A 21,450-nucleotide genomic window follows, 5' to 3' on the forward strand; every position below is an offset into this window, starting at 1 on the left:
GTTGTCATACCAGGCAGTGATGCAATCAGTCAGGATGGTCTCGATTGTGCAGTTATCTGACAAAGGTATGGATGGTAGTTTCTGTGCCTCTACACATTTTTTCACCATATAATTTGCGGACGGTAATATTAAAGTCTCTGTAATAGTGTGGTTTCATAAGCGTAGTGAGCCTAGCCATTCACCGTGAGAATGATTCAAGTGCAACGGTCAAGTGCAGCCTTGTCCCATGATCTAAGGGCACTCTGGTAGAATTGTATCTAAAAATGTAGTATTCTGCCTTTGTAGATTTCCTTAACCATTCCTTCTCCAGACATCAATCACTGGAAAACTGAACGTTGCTGAATTTCTGCGTCTGTGGAGAAAAGTTACCGTGTACAAGGTAAATTAATTAGCAGGTCTGTGGCAAAACCTCTATCAGGTTATACATTTATTATTATTATTATTATTATTCAATTCTTCAAATTTTTCCAAGTACGGTTTACCTGAAAGTGTTATTTTTATGTTCTTACATCATCCAGGACATCTTCTTCCGCACAGATGAAGACCGTTCTGGAATGTTGTCATTGAGTGAACTGAGGAACGCAATCATGGCTTCCGGTAACTTCTGGCATGACAAACAAACAAACCAAAATAGATTTTTAGGGCCTAATGTAAAAATCAGGAAAACTTTAACATCAGTGCATGATTTACGCGCAAGTCAGAGTTAGGATAAGCAGGTTAGCAGTCCGTCCTTCAAATTTGTAATAATCCAAACTGATGTGATAGGCTATAGCCTAACTCCAACCTAGAGGCCTTCACGGGTCCAAGAAGTTTGGACCTGTTCTGAAATGGACCTGGGGCTTTCCCCATCCAATTTTTTAAACATAGAGACCCATTCCAAACGGACCTAATGTTACGGTTTTCTTCTATCTCCTCCTCTGACGAAGAGGTGTAGCAAGGATTGGACCAAAATGCAGCGTGGTAATTTTGATACATGTTTAATAACGAATAAACACGAACAATACAAAAACAATAAACGTAACATGAAAACCTAACAGCCTATGCTGGTGCAAACTAACACAGAGACAGGAACAATCACCCATGAAACACTCAAAGAATATGGCTGCCTAAATATGGTTCCCAATCAGAGACAACGATAATCACCTGCCTCTGATTGAGCCCCACTTCAGGCAACCATAGACTTTTCTAGATAACCCTACGAAGCCACAATCCCAATACCTACCAAAACCCCAAGACAAAACACACCACATAAATAAACCCATGTCACACCCTGGCCTGACCAAAATAATAAAAAAAAACACAAAATACTAAGACCAGGGCGTGACACCTAAGTACAACTAGACCAGTTCCGCACAGACCTGGTCAGATCCAGACCCGGTCCGATCCGAGTGAGGGAATCAGTAGAAAAGTCAATTTTTAAGCTACTTTATTAACCACAGCTGATAAAGCGCCAGGGAGAGGAGGTAGAGAGAGGTTAGCTCTAGCAGAGGCCGTGCTGTGTGGGATAATATGAGTGTGAGCGAGTGACACTGGTGCAGAGAGGAGGGAGAGGGGGAGAGACAGCAACCAACCAAGCTGACTCGCGCTATAGTAGATTAATAGCTGCCCATAGCTAAGTTATTTATCATCCAATACGATTACATAGTACCTGTCTTGACTCCATCACACTGCATAAATTCTCTCGCTCTCTCAGAACCATGTGTGATAGGTTTGAAGCCTGTCCTCTCGTACATAATGTACATAACAGATTTTAGGCACTTAAGGCTGAATATGGTTTTAAATCTTTTTACTGAGAATTTCTTCCCACAATAACGTTAGGGAGCTTAGATGTTATTTGAGGAAGTGGAATTTTCCTGTGCAGACGGGGTAGACGGCTTGCGGCTAGCCACATACTGTAACTGGCTATAGACCCTCTAAATTCACAAATTCTAATCAAATCGTCACGTGTGTTGAATACAACAGGTGTAGTAGACCTTACAGTGAAATGCCGAATACAACAGGTGTAGTAGACCTCAGAGTGAAATGCTGAATACAACAGGTGTAGTAGACCTCACAGTGAAATGCTGAATACAACAGGTGTAGGTAGACCTTACAGTGAAATGCTGAATACAACAGGTGTAGTAGACCTTACAGTGAAATGCTGAATACAACAATTGTAGTAGACCTTACAGTGAAGTGCTGAATACAACAGGTGTAGTAGACCTTACAGTGAAATGCTGAATACAACAGGTGTAGTAGACCTTACAGTGAAATGCTGAATACAACAAGTGTAGTAGACCTTACAGTGAAGTGCTGAATACAACAGGTGTAGTAGACCTTACAGTGAAATGCTGAATACAACAGGTGTAGTAGACCTTACAGTGAAATGCTGAATACAACAGGTGTAGTAGACCTTACAGTGAAATGCTGAATACAACAGGTGTAGTAGACCTTACAGTGAAATGCTGAATACAACAGGTGTAGTAGACCTTACAGTGAAATGCTGAATACAACAGGTGTAGTAGACCTTACAGTGAAATGCTGAATACAACAGGTGTAGTAGACCTCACAGTGAAATGCTGAATACAACAGGTGTAGTAGACCTTACAGTGAAATGCTGAATACAACAGGTGTAGTAGACCTTACAGTGAAATGCTGAATACAACAGGTGTAGTATACCTCACAGTGAAATGCTGAATACAACAGGTGTAGTAGACCTTACAGTGAAGTGCTGAATACAACAGGTGTAGTAGACCTCACAGTGAAATGCTGAATACAACAGGTGTAGGTAGACCTCACAGTGAAATGCTGAATACAACAGGTGTAGTAGACCTTACAGTGAAGTGCTGAATACAACAGGTGTAGTAGACCTCACAGTGAAATGCCGAATACAACAGGTGTAGTAGACCTTACAGTGAAATGCCGAATACAACAGGTGTAGTATACCTCACAGTGAAGTGCTGAATACAACAGGTGTAGTAGACCTTACAGTGAAGTGCTGAATACAACAGGTGTAGTAGACCTTACAGTGAAATGCTGAATACAACAGGTGTAGTAGACCTTACAGTGAAATGCTGAATACAACAGGTGTAGTAGACCTCACAGTGAAGTGCTGAATACAACAGGTGTAGTAGACCTTACAGTGAAGTGCTGAATACAACAGGTGTAGTAGACCTTACAGTGAAGTGCTGAATACAACAGGTGTAGTAGACCTTACAGTGAAATGCTGAATACAACAGGTGTAGTAGACCTTACAGTGAAATGCTTACTTACGAGCCCCTAACCAACAATGCATTTTATAAAATATATATATGAATAAGAAATAAAAGTAACAAGTCATTAAAGAGCAGCAGTAAAATAACAATAGTGAGACTATATACAGGGGGGTACCGGTACAGAGTCAATGTGCGGGGGCACTGGTTAGTTGAGGTAATATTTACATGTAGGTAGAGTTATTAAAGTGACTATGCATAGATGATAACAACAGAGAGTAGCAGCAGTGTAAAAGAGGGGGAGGGGGGGGGGGGGGGGGGGGGATGCAAATAGTCTGGGTTGCCATTTGATTAGATGTTCAGGAATCTTATAGCTTAGGTGGGTAGAAGCTGTTTAGAAGCCTCTTGGACCTAGACTTGGCGCTCCGTTACCGTTTGCCGTGCAGTAGCAGAGAGAACAGTCTATGACTTGGGTAGCTAGCGTCTTTGACAATTTTTAGGGCTCTCCTATGACACCGCCTGGTATAGAGGTCCTGGATGACAGGAAGCTTGGCCCCAGTGATGTACTGGGCCGTACGCACTACCCTCCGTAGTGCCTTGCGGTCAGAGGCCGAGCAGTTGCCATACCAGACAGTGATGCAACCAGTCAGGATGGTCTCGATTGTGCAGCTGTAGAACCTTTTGAGGATCTGAGGACCCATGGACCCAGTCCATGGGTCTCAGTCTCCTGAGGGGGAATAGGTTTTGTCGTGCCCTCTTCACGACGTTGAGGGAGAGGTTGTTGTCCTGGCACCACAAGGCCAGGTCTCTGACCTCCTCCATATAGGCTGTCTCATCTTTGTCGGTGATCAGGCCTACCACTATTGTGTCATCGGCAAACTTAATGATGGTGTTGGAGTCATGCCCGGCCGTGCAGTCATGAGTGATCAGGGAGTACAGGAGGGGACTGGGCACACACCCCTGAGGGGCCCCTGTGTTGAGGGTCAGCGTGGCGGATGTGTTGTAACCTACCCTTACCACCTAGGGGCGGCCCCTCAGGAAGTCCAGGATCCAGTTGCAGAGGGAGGTGTTTAGTCCAAGGGTCCTTAGCTTATTGATGAGCTTTGAGGGCACTATGGCGTTGAACGCTGAGCACAAGTTGGCCCATTGTCTGGCATGATCGGCAACATCTGTATTTTTACAGGGGCTAGTTTGTTCTTTGAACCTTCCACACTTGTGGCCTTTAATTCAATAAGTTGCCTCATTCCTGTCACAACATCCATCATAATTTCACTCACTGCAAATACCTCTACTATTAGGGTAAGACTAAACATTTAGTCCATTTACGTGTCAGCTGATGCGTAATACATCTTACCCAGTGAACTAAAGGTGTGAGACGTGAACCCAGTCTGCCTCTCCTCTACAGGGATCAGAGTGGGTGATGACATGTTAAACCTGATGGCTCTGCGCTACGGTGGATGTTCTGGAATCATCAGCCTGGAGAGTTTCATCAGCCTCGTCCTACGCATGGACTGCATGGCCAGTAAGTCCACAACTAAAGAATAGTACACAATACATATTTGTGTATGCACACAAGACACATTCCTCATTATGTCTGTCATGGCACTCACAGGTTTGATCTTAGTTAGTTTGCTATATCAGTGTCCCCCCCCCCCCCCATCCGTCCTTCAGTGCACGTTTTGGTTTCTACCATAGCACTACACAGCTTATTTCAATAATCAACTCATGATCAGGCTTGGATTATTTCAATAAGCTGTGAAGTGCTATGGCAAAATCTAAAACGTGCACGGGGTGGGGGGGTGCACAACCGAGTTTGGAAAACCCTGATCTAGAAAACTAATTAGGATCACCCTGTGAGTGCCATGGCAGACATCATGAGGAATGTGGAAACCCTATGCTAGATGAGGGTTTGAAGCCATGGTACTGTGTTTATCTACATTGTCTTATAATGTCATTCGTGCCCTCCTCAACAGAAATATTCAGACAACTCAACGATGGAGGGGTCATATCTCTTCAAGAGAGTGAGGTAATGAACAGTTAATAAAGCTACTTCATTAATAAAGCTACTTCATTAATAAAGCTACTTCATTAATAAAGCTACTTCATCACCAGGGGTTTTCAACTCCAGTCCTACAGTACGTTTTGAACCTTTGAGTGTGTACGTTATGAGATGGCACACCTTTCTAGTTGTCAAGACAACGGAGAACAGCGAGAGATTTTTTTTTATTGCATTTCATTTGGGGACATTTCTTATTGGAAGAGGTCCACTCAGAGGTCAAACCCAACTTGATACTATTATATACACTTAATATACACTACATGATGTTCTTTCTCTTCTTCTTCCAGTGGATGTACATCTCTATGTATACGTAAACCGAGGACCAAATAGGACGGACAGAAGACTGCCGTTGGAATCGTGAGATTTGGAAGGGGTGTGGGGGGGGGAAGCGTGCTGAGGTGATGCTTTGCTGGACAAACCACTCCTTTTCGCTGCAGCAGTTTCAGGGTGATTTGTTGCACTTTGAGATGTGATGCTCCTGCAGTTCAAAGAGAACAGTCAAAAGACTGGGTGCTTAGCAAGTGACTGTACTCTTGAAATCGATGGGTTCATAGGCTATAAAACATAAGGGGTTACATTCTGGTACACATCTGGTACATTATATTTTATATCTGCTAATGTGGTAGTTTGTGTTTTTGTTTCTGGGTATACTGTAAGGGTTAGTAAGGTCCTAACTGCATATGTGTAGGGCAGTGGTGTCCCTCTCTAATAGTTCTGGAGAGCTACTTGAAAAATAAAACATTTCAAATGTCACCTTTTATTTAACCAGGCAAGTCGGTTAAGAACAAATTCTTATTTACAATGACGGCCAACACCGGCCAAACCCGGAGGACACTGGGCCAATTGAGCGTCGCCCTATTGGACTCCCAATCACAGCCGGTTGTGATACAGCCTGGATTCGAACCAGGGTGTCTGTAAGTGCCTTAAACTACTGCGCCACTCGGGAGCCCACAACTGTAGGTGTTCCGTCTTTTGGTCCAGCCCTGCACTAACACAACAGATTAGACTGACGGCGGTCCAGACTGAGGATCACCTGTTTATTTGAAACAGGTGTGTTAGTGCAACAAAAAAACAACATAGAATAACTAGACTATTAACTATTCAAAACTCAAACCTTTTTTTTTTCTATACCAGCAACTAACATCCATTCGATTTTATATTTGCCTCGTAGTGTATTCTCTGCATATTTAGATTTGTCTACTACCTTTCATTATCCATGTAACCGTGGTGATATATTGGTTGTTGGGTTTTATATTCGTTTTTTTTTTTTGTTAAATAGAAATGCAGTCAAACACAACTTCTCCTACGATGGTTTGAAGCAATGTTCTATTGTCTACACAAGTATTGGATTAGTAATGCGAATAAAAACTAAAGGGGGGGGACTCCTTGTTCCACTCTTTATAACACCTTCATTGTATTGCCTTGTATTCATTAAACAAGGTTACATGCTATTACATGATTATGTCATCCAGGGAGATTCTAAATGGACACAAGCTTTGACAACAGACTTTAATCAAATGATCCCTGCTGAGCTTTGTCGCTCGAAACCAGAGAGCGAGAGGCAAAACGAGTGTTCCCTCTGCCCAAAATCTGTCCATGTTAAGTAGATCATTAATTATTATCCGGCTGCGGATTTTCTGGAAACTGATTTGCCGATGCTATTGATATGGTGATTTGTGCGCATGTGCAGGATATTTGTTTACGTTTCTGCTGCCTAGAAGAGCTGTTGCTTCGTGCTCCAGCCTAAGCTAAAATAAAGTCTTCATGTTCGACCTATGCGTTCCATGCCTCAAGTGCGATTTCATGTCGTTGTTTCATGTTGTAGCCTACACAAAAGACATGATCGTCATGTTTATACACACTTTGTTGTAACAGTATATTTTGGCAAGCATATCAAACATGAGCCGCTCCTACACGCCCTTCTGGAACGCGCACGCCACAGCTCGTGCAGGGCTACATATATCAAACACAAGCGAGACACATCCATGCAGTGAATATGGCGATTATTTTCTCATTGTCATTGCAAATACAAGTATTTTTCTTCCCAGCAACTCTCGCTACGATATGGCAGCATAACTATGAATAATATCATCACAGATAGTAGGCAGTCTAAAGCGGTAGTTGACAAATGACATAAGGATTAATAACGCACCGGGTTCGGTGTGGTGAGATAATAGAGCCATGTGATGATAGGACCGTTTACTTCAGAGCTCTCCATAAACGACGCCCCATTGGGCAGAGCTTGGCATTTTGCACTGGGACAGTTTTAATAGGAGAAAAATAAACTCTAATTTTACAATGGGGTCCACCGTGGTTCTGTGTAGCCTTGTCATGCTAATATATTTGAGACCAGTTCATTTCGTAGTTGACTTAAAAAAGTACAATATTTTGAATAGTAAACAGAGAAACAACAATGATTCTAGACAGTTACAATTTACTACCTACATTATTGGGATCATCTAGTTAGCACCAGTGTTTGGAATATATTAGAAATACAGAGAAATAAATGGTGTTTTGTTTGAACATATGGGTCTTTCTGAGAATAGAAAATCCAGTTTTCTGCCTGAGTGTGGCGCTGTTTGTATAATTTCTCTGGAAAATGTACTTACACAGCTCTTCTTGGTCTGTTATCCTACCTACTACTGCAACAACTTGTCAGTTATTTGTCCTTTGAGAGAATACCCCTTTTTTTTAAAACTAATGACTCAATGGTGTGTGACCATTAACATTGGCTCTATATCCAATGGTGACCATTAACATTGGCTCTATATCCAATGGTGACCATTAACATTGGCTCTATATCCAATGGTGACCATTAACATTGGCTCTATATCCATTGTGACCATTAACATTGGCTCTATATCCAATGGTGACCATTAACATTGGCTCTATATCCAATGGTGACCATTAACATTGGCTCTATATCCAATGGTGACCATTAACATTGGCTCTATATCCAATGGTGACCATTAACATTGGCTCTATATCCAATGGTGACCATTAACATTGGCTCTATATCCAATGGTGACCATTAACATTGGCTCTATATCCATTGTGACCATTAACATTGGCTCTATATCCAATGGTGACCATTAACATTGACTCTATATCCACTGTGACCATTAACATTGACTCTATATCCATTGTGACCATTAACATTGGCTCTATATCCAATGGTGACCATTAACATTGACTCTATATCCATTGTGACCATTAACATTGGCTCTATATCCAATGGTGACCATTAACATTGGCTCTATATCCAATGGTGACCATTAACATTGGCTCTATATCCATTGTGACCATTGACATTGGCTCTATATCCATTGTGACCATTAACATTGACTCTATATCCACTGTGACCATTAACATTGGCTCTATATCCAATGGTGACCATTAACATTGACTCTATATCCATTGTGACCATTAACATTGGCTCTATATCCATTGTGACCATTAACATTGGCTCTATATCCAATGGTGACCATTAACATTGACTCTATATCCATTGTGACCATTGACATTGGCTCTATATCCAATGGTGACCATTAACATTGACTCTATATCCACTGTGACCATTAACATTGACTCTATATCCATTGTGACCATTAACATTGGCTCTATATCCATTGTGGCCATTAACATTGGCTCTATATCCATTGTCCTCCCAAAGTATGGATTTACACATTTCTTCTCATCTCAGGGATTTAACCACAGTATAAAATAGCTCAAGCCAATGCTTACACCTATCTAATGCTTGGATATCCACGAGGAGAGGGATGGACAATTGGTATGCAGCCATCAACAGTTGAAATTGTGTCCCAAATGGTGCCCTATTCCATGTACATAGTACGCTAAGTAAAGTAGTGCATTATTCAGGGGAAAGTTATACACATGCCGTCTGTTGATCCCTACTCTGCCTATTGTAAACCATTTCTCCATTCAATTCACCCTGTTACACAAATGAAGGGGAGCGGTTGTGACTATAATTGATGTAGTAAATTACTTTTCCTGTCAATTACTTTATTTGATAAACTTCCTTTATCGTGTGTGTGTGTCCCTTTTGAAGGTTTAATAAAACCCTCATTCAGCCAAGAAATCCATCTTTTCATTGATGGAATATTCTACAGACTGAACAGTCTTGTACCAATGAGATTAATTGTGGGGCTTGCGAAGCAAGAGCCCCAGCTTAGATATTTGACATACTTCTTCTTCTTCTGCACGCTAGAAACGCCGCTCGATATTCAAAACGTCCGGAATGGTCTCTGTTAAACTTTTTTACGTTATTAATCTTCTTTTTTTGTTGTTGGCCTAAATCCGCTTTCATTTCATCAACATTCTAAAGATCCCCATTGTGACGACATCACTTCCAACTTGTCATTTGTCTTTGAGAAATCATGCAACAGTTTTACTCAAATCAGCTCATTTTTCCACTTTGCAACAACTCAAGACAAAAAGCAAAAAAATGTATATTCGGATGAAAAGTTACAGCGGTTTATGTAACCGCATCAACACCATTTTTACGAACATTTTTACGAACAACTTCTGTTTTGACCACTACCCCAACAAGTTTTGTCTACTTCTCTGCTATTCATATCTGTTCATGGAATCAAAATATTCACCACGGAACTTACTTGTCCTCTTGTTCAGTTGTGCACCGGGGCCTCCCACTCCACTTTCTATTCAGGTTAGAGCCAGTTTGCACTGTTCTGTGAAGGGAGTAGCACACAGCGTTGTACGAGATCTTCAATTTCTTGGCAATTTCTCACATGGAACAGCCTTCATTTCTCAGAACAAGAATAGACTGACGAGTTTCAGAAGAAAGGTCTTTGTTTCTGGCCATTTTGAGCTTGTAATCAAACCTACAATTGCTGATGCTCCAGATACTCAACTAGTCTAAAGAAGGCCAGTTTTATTGCTTCTTTAATCAGAGCATAATTGCAAAGGAGTTTTCTAATGATCAATTGGCCTTTTAAAATGATAAACTTAGATAGCTAACAAAACGTGCCATTGGAACACAGGTGTGATGGTTTCTGATAATGGGCCTCTGTACGCCTATGTAGATATTCCATGAAAAATCTGCCGTTTCCAGCTACAATAGTCACTTACAGCATTAATAATGTCTACACTGTATTTCTGATCAAGTTGATGTTATTTTAATGGACGGGGAAAAAAAGCTTTTCTTTCAAAAACGAGGACATTTCTAAGTGACCCCAAACTTTTGAACGGTAGTGTATATACAAGCCCTTAAACAACAATGAAGTTTTAAGAAAAATACGAGTTAAGAAAATGTAAAAAAGCAATAACGAGGCTATATACTGGGGTCAATGTTTACTACAGGTTAGTAGAGGTAATTGAGGTCATTTGTACAGTACATGTAGGTAGGGGTAAAGTGACTATAAAATAGACAGTGAGTAGCAGCAGCATAAAAAAGGTGGGGGCGGGGTCAATGCAAATAGCCCAGGTAGCCATTAGATTGACTGTTCAGCAGTCTTATGGCTTGGGGTAGAAGCTGTTAAGGAGCCTTTTGGACCTAGTGTAGAAAAAAAGGCCATTCTGCTCCTCTCCTCTCTAGTCCTCCCAGACAGTTCTTGGAGCTTGCTCAAGCACAGAGTAATTTACGACCCTGTGGCACCAGGCCACATCTGATAAGGTCTCAGCCTGGCAGATTCTCACACAAGGCTGGAGTGAGAGGGTGCCGTAAACATTGATCGTTTGTCAATCCAAGTAATAAGTGTTTCTTTCTCTCTCCTAGAAGTGAATGTTTAAGTTTATATTGAGGCTGTATTTATAGCCCGTTATAGACATGGTGTAAGTAAAATGCCATTTGTCATTTATTCATGGTGCTGCATCAGATGACCTGGCCTCCACAATCACCCAACCTCAACCCAATTGAGATGGTTTGGGATGAGTTGGACCACAGAGTGAAGGAAAAGCCGTCAACAAGTGCTCAGCATATATGGGAACTCCTTTAAGACTGTTGGAAAAGCATTCCTCATGAAACTGGTTGAGAGAACGCCAAGAGTGTGCAAAGCTGTCATCAAGGCAAACGGGGGGCTACTTTGAAAAATCTCAAATCTCAAATATATTTTTATTTGTTTAAACACTTTTTTGGTTACTACATGATTCCATAAGTGTTATTTCATACTTTTGTTCTCTTCACTATGATTCTACAATGTAGAAAACATTAAAAAAATAAAGAAAAACCCTTGAATGAGTAGGTGAGTCCAAACTTTTGACTGGTACTGTATGTATATTTTATAGTTATAACCCTTAACTAATACTGTTTACATGTGTGAATATCATTGTCTTATAGAACCACAGCAATAAGATTCCAAGTATCTTTCAGGTTACCAAACACAGCTGTGTGTGTGTGTGTGTGTGTGTGTTGTGACTATCAAGAGTACTGTGATGGGCCTCAACATCATGTTCTAACCAGAAAGCACTATAGAGGACAGAACCACACCAATCAGTTGTACAGTAAGTATATAACGGGTGAGAACATTCACAGCCGACCGCTCAGACGGGTGAGGACAGCCGACCGCTCAGACGGGTGAGGACATTCACAGCCGACCACTCAGGCGAGTGAGGACATTCACAGCCGACCGCTCAGACGGGTGAGGGCAGCCGACCGCTCAGACGGGTGAGGACATTCACAGCCGACCGCTCAGACGGGTGAGGACATTCACAGCCGACCGCTCAGACGGGTGAGGACATTCACAGCCGACCGCTCAGACGGGTGAGGACATTCACAGCCGACCGCTCAGACGGGTGAGGGCAGCCGACCGCTCAGACGGGTGAGGACATTCACAGCCGACCACTCAGACAAGTGAGGACAGCCGACTGCTCAGACAGGTGAGGGCAGTTGACTGCTCAGACAGGTGAGGACAGCCGACTGCTCAGCCAGGTGAGGACAGCCGACTGCTCAGACAGGTGACGGCAGCCGACCGCTCAGACGGGTGAGGGCAGCCGACCGCTCAGACAGGTGACGGCAGCCGACCGCTCAGACAGGTGACGGCAGCCGACCGCTCAGACAGGTGGGGACAGCCGACTGCTCAGACAGGTGACGGCAGCCGACCGCTCAGACAGGTGACGGCAGCTGACTGCTCAGACAGGGGAGGGCATACCAGCCAGCCATTCTTATATGGCCCTTAAGACGGATTTAGTGAACAACAGTTTTTTACATGGTCTGTAAATTCTCTGGATTTAGCGACCAATACATTTTACACCTAGACTTGGTGCTCCGGTAACGCTTTCCGTGCGGTAGCAGAGATAACAGTCTATGAATAGGATGGCTGGAGTATTTGACAATTTTAGGGTTTTCCTCTGACACCGTTTGGTATAGAGGTCCTGGATGGTAGGAAATCAAATGAAAAAATGATTTGAAGCTCCTGCCCCAGTTATGTACTGGGCCGTATGCACTACCCTGCGTAGCGCCTTGCGGTCGGATGCTGAGCACTTGCTCTCGATTGTGCAGCTGTTGACCTTTTTGAGGATCTGAGGACCCATGCCAAATCTTTTCAGTCTACTGAGGGGGAAAAAGTGTTGTGTCCTCTTCACAACTGTCTAAGTGTGTTTGGACCATGCTAGTTTGTTGGTGATGTGGACCCGCTACACTACAGCCCCGTTGATGTTAATTGTGGCGTACTTGGCAATTGTGAAAAACTGAGTTTAAATGTATTTGGCTAAGGTGTATGTAAACTTCCGACTTCAACTGTATGTCCTGTTCCTCTGTATCTTAGTTGGTAGCACATGGCGCTTGAGTCGCGGGTTTGATTCCCAGGACCAAAAAACGTCCGCCAAATGGCAATTATTTTTCTTATAAGAAGCAGGATAAAAATGTCAGACAAGCCAGCAGAATTACTGGCGGCGGCCAATTGTCTGTCTCTGAGCTCTACACAAACCCGATGGATGATGTATCAGCTACACTAAAAGGAGGACCCAGCCTTCTGCAGCTCAAAATCCACACCATGGGAGTTCCTTTAACCAAAAGATATGGGAGTTCCTTAAAACCAGTTGAGCTGACAGACGTTTTGCACCCTTTCGCTATGGTTTTTGTCATCAGTCTAGCAGGAGGGTGATATTTTATTAATGTAGTGGTGATCATATGCAATGTTTCTGCTAGCAACGTAAAACAAATGTTTGATATCCACACAAAATTACTTCTTGACTTATTTTAGGTTTAGGGAAGTGTGTAGGTCGCATTGTTTATCGAAGAGCTATGAAAGTTAGGTATTAAGACCCACCTGCTCGAGACAAATTCAGCGATTACTTTGCCATGTCTGTGCCATGAAGCAGTAGAGCTGGTTAAGTGTTTTTCTAAGGACCGCCCCCGTGACGTAACGTTGAAGCGATGTGATATAAACTGATGTAACGATGCAGCCGACCACCAGAGGGAGGCAAATACAAGTTTATTCGACAGAGGATGTTTAAATGGCTGTCTTTTGACAAATAAAATGGTGAGAAATCAATAATTTAATCATGAAAGCATATTTTTGAAGTAATTCTTGGGCCGTTTTTGGGGGACTGTCAAGACATGGGAGTTCCTTTAACCAAAAGACATAAGAGCTCCTTCAACCAAAATACATGAGAGTTCCTTTAACCAAAATACATGGGAGTTCCTTTAACCAAAATACATGGGAATCCTTTAACCAAAAGACATAAGAGCTCCTTTAACCAAAATACATGGGAATCCTTTAACCAAAAGACATAAGAGCTCCTTTAACCAAAATACATGGGAATCCTTTAACCAAAAGACATAAGAGCTCCTTTAACCAAAATACATGGGAATCCTTTAACCAAAAGACATAAGAGCTCCTTTAACCAAAATACATGGGAGTTCCTTCAACCAAAATACATGGGAGTTCCTTTAACCAAAATACATGGGAGTTCCTTCAACCAAAATACATGGGAGTTCCTTCAACCAAAATACATGGGAGTTCCTTTAACCAAAATACATGGGAGCTCCTTCAACCAAAATACATGGGAGTTCCTTCAACCAAAATACATGGGAGTTCCTTTAACCAAAATACATGGGAGTTCCTTCAACCAAAATACATGGGAGTTCCTTCAACCAAAATACATGGGAGTTCCTTCAACCAAAATACATGGGAGTTCCTTCAACCAAAATACATGGGAGTTCCTTTAACCAAAATACATGGGAGTTCCTTTAACCAAAATACATGGGAGTTCCTTCAACCAAAATACATGGGAATCCTTTAACCAAAATACATGGGAGTTCCTTCAACCAAAATACATGGGAGTTCCTTTAACCAAAATACATGGGAGTTCCTTTAACCAAAATACATGGGAGTTCCTTCAACCAAAATACATGGGAATCCTTTAACCAAAAGACATAAGAGCTCCTTTAACCAAAATACATGGGAGTTCCTTTAACCAAAATACATGGGAGTTCCTTCAACCAAAATACATGGGAATCCTTTAACCAAAAGACATAAGAGCTCCTTTAACCAAAATACATGGGAGTTCCTTTAACCAAAAGACATAAGAGCTCCTTCAACCAAAATACATGGGAGTTCCTTTAACCAAAAGACATAAGAGCTCCTTTAACCAAAATACATGGGAGTTCCTTTAACCAAAATACATGGGAGTTCCTTCAACCAAAATACATGGGAGTTCCTTCAACCAAAATACATGGGAGTTCCTTCAACCAAAAGACATAAGAGCTCCTTTAACCAAAAGACATAAGAGCTCCTTTAACCAAAATACATGGGAGTTCCTTCAACCAAAATACATGGGAGTTCCTTTAACCAAAATACATGGGAGTTCCTTTAACCAAAATACATGGGAGTTCCTTCAACCAAAATACATGGGAGTTCCTTTAACCAAAATACATGGGAGTTCCTTCAACCAAAATACATGGGAGTTCCTTTAACCAAAGAACATATGAGGTCCTTTAACCCAGCAACTATAAAACAATGACATATTACTAAGCAAGTCAGATACTGCATACTCACTTCAGGCGGTCTGATGTAATGGTCTTCAGCATGTAAACGTCCAGAGAACACTGATTAGAGACAATGGCATTTAACGCAGAGATTCCATAATTACACCACATTTTCCATTAGAATAGCCTAACCAATGGAAAGCTGTGGTGATAAGGGACACGGCTCACAGCCAAAGCAATGTGTGTGTGTACTGTGGGTGGTGCCTGTCCACACATTACGTCATAGTTAGGTACAGGGTACTGTACAGTGCTATACGGCAGCAATCAAGTATATAAGAAGACTATTACTTGAATTGGTTTACAGAAGACGAAAACCCTGGTTAAAATAGTGATATTCTGAGGTAAGTAACTTTAACCAACTTTGATAGCTAATGTCCCTGGGGGGAGTAAGATTTCAATACCGTAGCATATCTTACTACTGCTTTGTTATGCATCAGAAGTGATCATGTTTCCATTTGCAATTATTGAATAAATTATAATTGATAAAAGACCAATTTACTTAATAGCACGAAATATGATACTTTTTATTTTATTTTACTAGGCAAGTCAGTTAAGAACAAATTCTTATTTTCAATGACGGCCTAGGAACAGTGGGTTAACTGCCTGTTCAGGGGCAGAACAACAGAGGGATATGAACCTTGCAACCTTTCAGTCACTAGTCCAACGCTCTAACCACTAGGCTACCCTGCCGCCGAGTGGGTAACATTACCTAGTTAGTATTATAGAGGCTCATGGGGGTAACATTAACTAGTTAGTATGATAGAGGCTCATGGGGGTAACATTAACTAGTTAGTATGATAGAGGCACATGGGGGTAACATTAACTAGTTAGTATGATAGAGGCTCTTGGGGGTAACATTACCTAGTTAGTATGATCGAGGCACATGTGGGTAACATTACCTAGTTAGTATGATAGAGGCTCATGTGGGTAACATTACCTAGTTAGTATGACAGAGGATCATGTGGGTAACATTACCTAGTTAGTATGATAGAGGCTCATATGGGTAACATTACCTAGTTAGTATGATAGAGGCTTATGTGGGTAACATTACCTAGTTAGTATGATAGAGGCTCATGTGGGTAACATTACCTAGTTAGTATGATAGAGGCTTATGTGGGTAACATTACCTAGTTAGTATGATAGAGGCTCATGTGGGTAACATTACCTAGTTAGTATGACAGAGGATCATGTGGGTAACATTACCTAGTTAGTATGATAGAGGCTCATGTGGGTAACATTACCTAGTTAGTATGATAGAGGATCATGTGGGTAACATTACCTAGTTAGTATGATAGAGGCTCATATGGGTAACATTACCTAGTTAGTATGATAGAGGCTCATGGGGGTAACATTACCTAGTTAGTATGATAGAGGCTCATGGGGGTAACATTACCTAGTTAGTATGATAGAGGATCATGTGGATGACATTACCTAGTTAGTATGATAGAGGCTCATGTGGGTAACATTTGGAATCAAGAGTCAAAGCCAAATGAAATAGCCAACATTTAAGGTTGTCAATTGTAATTTGTCAATTTTCAACATTGACTTCCCTGAAACCAATTTTAGTGTGCTCAAGGAGTCAAGGAGTACTGGACTTTTAATTACACTGGGGAAACTTGCTGCACCCATCTTTATATATATACTACATGTGTTACCATGTTTCATCACCTTCAATTACATTTTTGATTTATTTGGATGTTAACATTTATTGCGTGAATAATATACTGAAAAAATACACTTTCTGGAAAGGCACTTTTGCAAAACTAGGGAGCCTACGATATGCTGAAGGATAGACTTTTTTAATAGTGTTGCATAGTTGTTTTGCGTAGCTGTTACATTGCTAATTGTCATCAAAACTTAATAATGTGATTTATATTTAGGCTCCACCTAGTAACTCAGAGTATTTCATCATTTCACCCTGCTAACAGATCCTGCATACAGGACAACAATGCCTCCTCCCGGTGTGTGTATGAGTATAATGCAGGAGCGCCACAAGAAAGAGGGTGTTGGGAGTCTTGCCAACCCAGAGAAACACAGCAACCAAGACTTCCAGCAGCTGACGCAATACTGTTTGGCCAGGGGAGTGAGGTACATCGATGAGATGTTCCCCCCAGACCATAACTCCATTGGTGATGGGCTACTTTCCCCTGATAACATGGGCAGAGTGGTGTGGTTGAGACCAGCGGTATGACATCATCCCGATCTGTACACATTACAGCACACAGTGTTAACTGATTTTAATATGTAATTATGAATAGAAATTATAAACATTATTAATAGGTGTAATGTGTGCATTCACTCTTACAGAAAATGATACAGAATCCAGATTTTATCCTTGATGGACTTTCAAGGTTTGACTTTGGGCAAGGAATGGTTGGTAAGTGGATTTGGTTGTAAGCAAGCGTCAACACCACACCATGCCTCTACAACACCATGCCCCCACCACACCATGCCCCCACCACACCATGCCTCTACCACACCATGCCCCACCACACCATGCCCCCACCACACCATGCCCCCACCACACCATGCCTCTACCACTCCATGCCCCCACCACACCATGCCCCTACCACACCATGCCCCCACAACACCATGCCCCTACCACACCATGCCCCCACAACACCATGCCCCTACCACACCATGCCCCCACCACACCATGCCCCCACCACACCATGCCCCCACCACACCATGCCCCCACCAAAACATGCCTCTACCACACCATGCCCCCACCACACCATGCCCCTACCACACCATGCCACCACAACACCATGCCCCTACCACACCATGCCCCCACCACACCATAACTCTACCACACCATGCCCCCACCACACCATGCCCCTACCACACCATGCCCCCACAACACCATGCCCCTACCACACCATGCCCCCACCACACCATGCCCCCACCACACCAAGCCCCTACAACACCATGCCCCCACCACACCATGCCTCTACCACACCATGCCCCCATCACACCAAGCCCCTACCACACCATGCCCCCACAACACCATGCTCCTACCACACCATGCCCCCACCACACCATGCCTCTACCACACCATGCCCCCACCACACCATGCCCCTACCACACCATGCCCCCACCACTCCATGCCCCTACCACCCCATGCCCCTACCACACCATGCCCCCACCACACCATGCCCCCACCACACCATGCCCCTACCACACCATGCCCCCACCACACCACACCATGCCCCCACCACACCATGCCCCCACCACACCAAGCCCCTACCACACCATGCCCCCACCACACCACACCATGCCCCCACCACACCATGCCCCCACCACACCATGCCCCTACCACACCATTACCCCACCACACCATGCCCCTACCACACCATGCCCCCACCACACCATGCCCCCAAAACACCATGCCCCTACCACACCATGCCTCTACCACACCATGCCCCCACCACACCAAGCCCCTACCACACCATGCCCCCACCACAACACACCATCCCCCACCACACCAAGCCCCTACCACACCATGCCCCCACAACACCATGCCCCTACCACACCATGCCCCCACCACAACATGCCCCTACCACACCATGCCCCCACCACAACACACCATCCCCCACCACACCAAGCCCCTACCACACCATGCCCCCACAACACCATGCCCCTACCACACCATGCCCCCACCACAACATGCCCCTACCACACCATGCCCCACCACACCATGCCCCCACCACACCATGCCCCCACAACACCATGCCCCTACCACACCATGCCCCCACCACACCATGCCCCCACCACACCATGCCCCTACCACACCATGCCCCCACCATACCATGCCTCTACCACACCATGCCCCCACCACACCAAGCCCATACCACACCATGCCCCCACAACACCACACCATGCCCCCACCACACCATGCCCCTACCACACCATGCCCCCACCACACCATGCCCCTACCACACCATGCCCCCACCACACCATGCCCCCACCACACCATGCCCCTACCACACAATGCCCGCACCACACCATGCCACCACCACACCATGCCCCCACCACACCATGCCCCTACCACACCATGCCCCCACCACACCATGCCCCCACCACACCATGCCCCCACCACAACATGCCCCCACCAAACCATGACCCCACCACACCATGCCCCTACCACACCATGCCTCTACCACACCATGCCCCCACCACACCATGCCCCTACCACACCATGCCCCCACCACACCATGCCCCCACCACACCATGCCCCCACCACACCATGCCCCCACCACACCAAGTCCCCACCACAAGATGCCCCCACCACACCATGACCCCACCACACCATGCCCCCACCACACCATGCCTCTACCACACCATGCCCCCACTGAACCATGCCCCTACCACACCATGCCCCCACCACACCATGCCCCCACCACACCATGCCCCCACCACACCATGCCCCTACCACACCATGCCCCCACCACACCATTCCCCCACCACACCATGCCCCCACCACACCATTCCCCCACCACACCATGCCTCTACCACACCATGCCCCTACCACACCATGCACCCACCACACCATGCCCCTACCACACCATGCCCCCACCACACCATGCCTCTACCACACCATGCCCCCACCACACCAAGCCCCTACCACACCATCTCCCCACCACACCACACCATGCCCCCACCACACCATGCCCCTACCACACCATGCCCCCACCACACCATGCCCCTACCACACCATGCCCCCACCACACCATGCCCCCACCACACCATGCCCCTACCACACAATGCCCCCACCACACCATGCCCCCACCACACCATGCCCCTACCACACCATGCCCCCACCACACCATGCCCCCACCACACCATGCCCCCACCACACCAAGCCCCCACCACAACATGCCCCCACCACACCATGACCCCACCACACCATGCCCCCACCACACCATGCCCCCACCACACCATGCCCCTACCACACCATGCCCCCACCACACCATGCCCCCACCACACCATGCCCCCACCACACCATGCCCCTACCACACCATGCCCCCACCACACCATTCCCCCACCACACCATGCCCCCACCACACCATTCCCCCACCACACCATGCCTCTACCACACCATGCCCCTACCACACCATGCCCCCACCACACCATGCCCCTACCACACCATGCCCCCACCACACCATGCCTCTACCACACCATGCCCCCACCACACCAAGCCCCTACCACACCATGCCCCCACCACAACACACCATCCCCCACCACACTAAGCCCCTACCACACCATGCCCCCACAACACCATGCCCCTACCACACCATGCCCCCACCACACCATGCCCCTACCACACCACACCATGCCCCTACCACACCATGCCACTACCACACCATGCCCCCACCACACCATGCCCCCACCACACCATGCCCCTACCACACCATACCCCCACAACACCATGCCCCTACCACACCTTGCCCCTACCACACCATGCCCCCACCACACCATGCCTCTACCACACCATGCCCCCACCACACCAAGCCCCTACCACACCATACCCCCAGCACACCACACCATGCCCCCAACACACCATGCCCCCACCACACCATGCCCCTACCACACCATGCCCCCACCACACCATGCCCCTACCACACCATGCCCCCACCACACCATGCCTCTACCACACCATGCCCCCACCACACCAAGCCCCTACCACACCATGCCCCCACCACACCACACCATAACCCCACCACTCCAAGCCCCTACCACACCATTTCCCCACAACACCATGCCACTACCACACCATGCCCCCACCGCACCATGCCCCTACCACACCATGCCCCCACCACACCATGCCCCTACCACACCATGCCCCCACAACACCATGCCCCTACCACACCATGCCCCTACCACACCATGCCCCCACCACACCATGCCCCTACCACACCATGCCCCCACCACACCATGCCTCTACCACACCATGCCCCCACCACACCATGCCCCTACCACACCATGCCCCCACCACACCAAACCATGCCCACACCACACCATGCCCCCACCACACCATGCCCCCACCACACCATGCCCCTACCACACCATGCCCCTACCATACCATGCCACCACCACACCATGCCCCTACAACACCATGCCCTTACCACACCATGCCCCCACCACACCATGCCCCCACCACACCATGCCCCTACCACACCATGCCCCCACCACACCATGCCCCTACCACACCATGCCCCAACTCACCAAGCCCC

The 21,450-nt window shown here is 45.6% G+C and overlaps 2 protein-coding genes across 3 annotated transcripts in view; both read left to right on the plus strand.

The window, feature by feature from the left end:
- LOC110505911 (calpain-1 catalytic subunit) overlaps positions 1–7,022 on the plus strand; it is a 30,237-nt gene extending 23,215 nt beyond the window's left edge. For both annotated transcript variants that reach the window (XM_021585383.2, XM_036962640.1), the window contains 5 exons: positions 311–379; positions 519–597; positions 4,597–4,713; positions 5,165–5,217; positions 5,538–7,022. In XM_021585383.2, coding sequence (XP_021441058.2) covers positions 311–379; positions 519–597; positions 4,597–4,713; positions 5,165–5,217; positions 5,538–5,564 — 345 coding nt within the window. In that variant the 3' untranslated portion in view covers positions 5,565–7,022. The remainder of the gene's footprint in view (positions 1–310; positions 380–518; positions 598–4,596; positions 4,714–5,164; positions 5,218–5,537) is intronic.
- Positions 7,023–15,426: 8,404 nt separating this feature from the next.
- Positions 15,427–21,450, plus strand: part of LOC110505912 (calpain-1 catalytic subunit) — a 30,411-nt gene continuing 24,387 nt past the window's right edge. The window contains exons 1-3 of the mRNA XM_036962641.1: positions 15,427–15,558; positions 17,146–17,402; positions 17,525–17,594. Of these exons, the coding sequence (XP_036818536.1) occupies positions 17,166–17,402; positions 17,525–17,594 (307 nt within the window). The 5' untranslated portion in view covers positions 15,427–15,558; positions 17,146–17,165. The remainder of the gene's footprint in view (positions 15,559–17,145; positions 17,403–17,524; positions 17,595–21,450) is intronic.

This window comes from Oncorhynchus mykiss, chromosome 25, assembly GCF_013265735.2.
Source record: "Oncorhynchus mykiss isolate Arlee chromosome 25, USDA_OmykA_1.1, whole genome shotgun sequence".
NCBI lineage: Eukaryota > Metazoa > Chordata > Actinopteri > Salmoniformes > Salmonidae > Oncorhynchus > Oncorhynchus mykiss.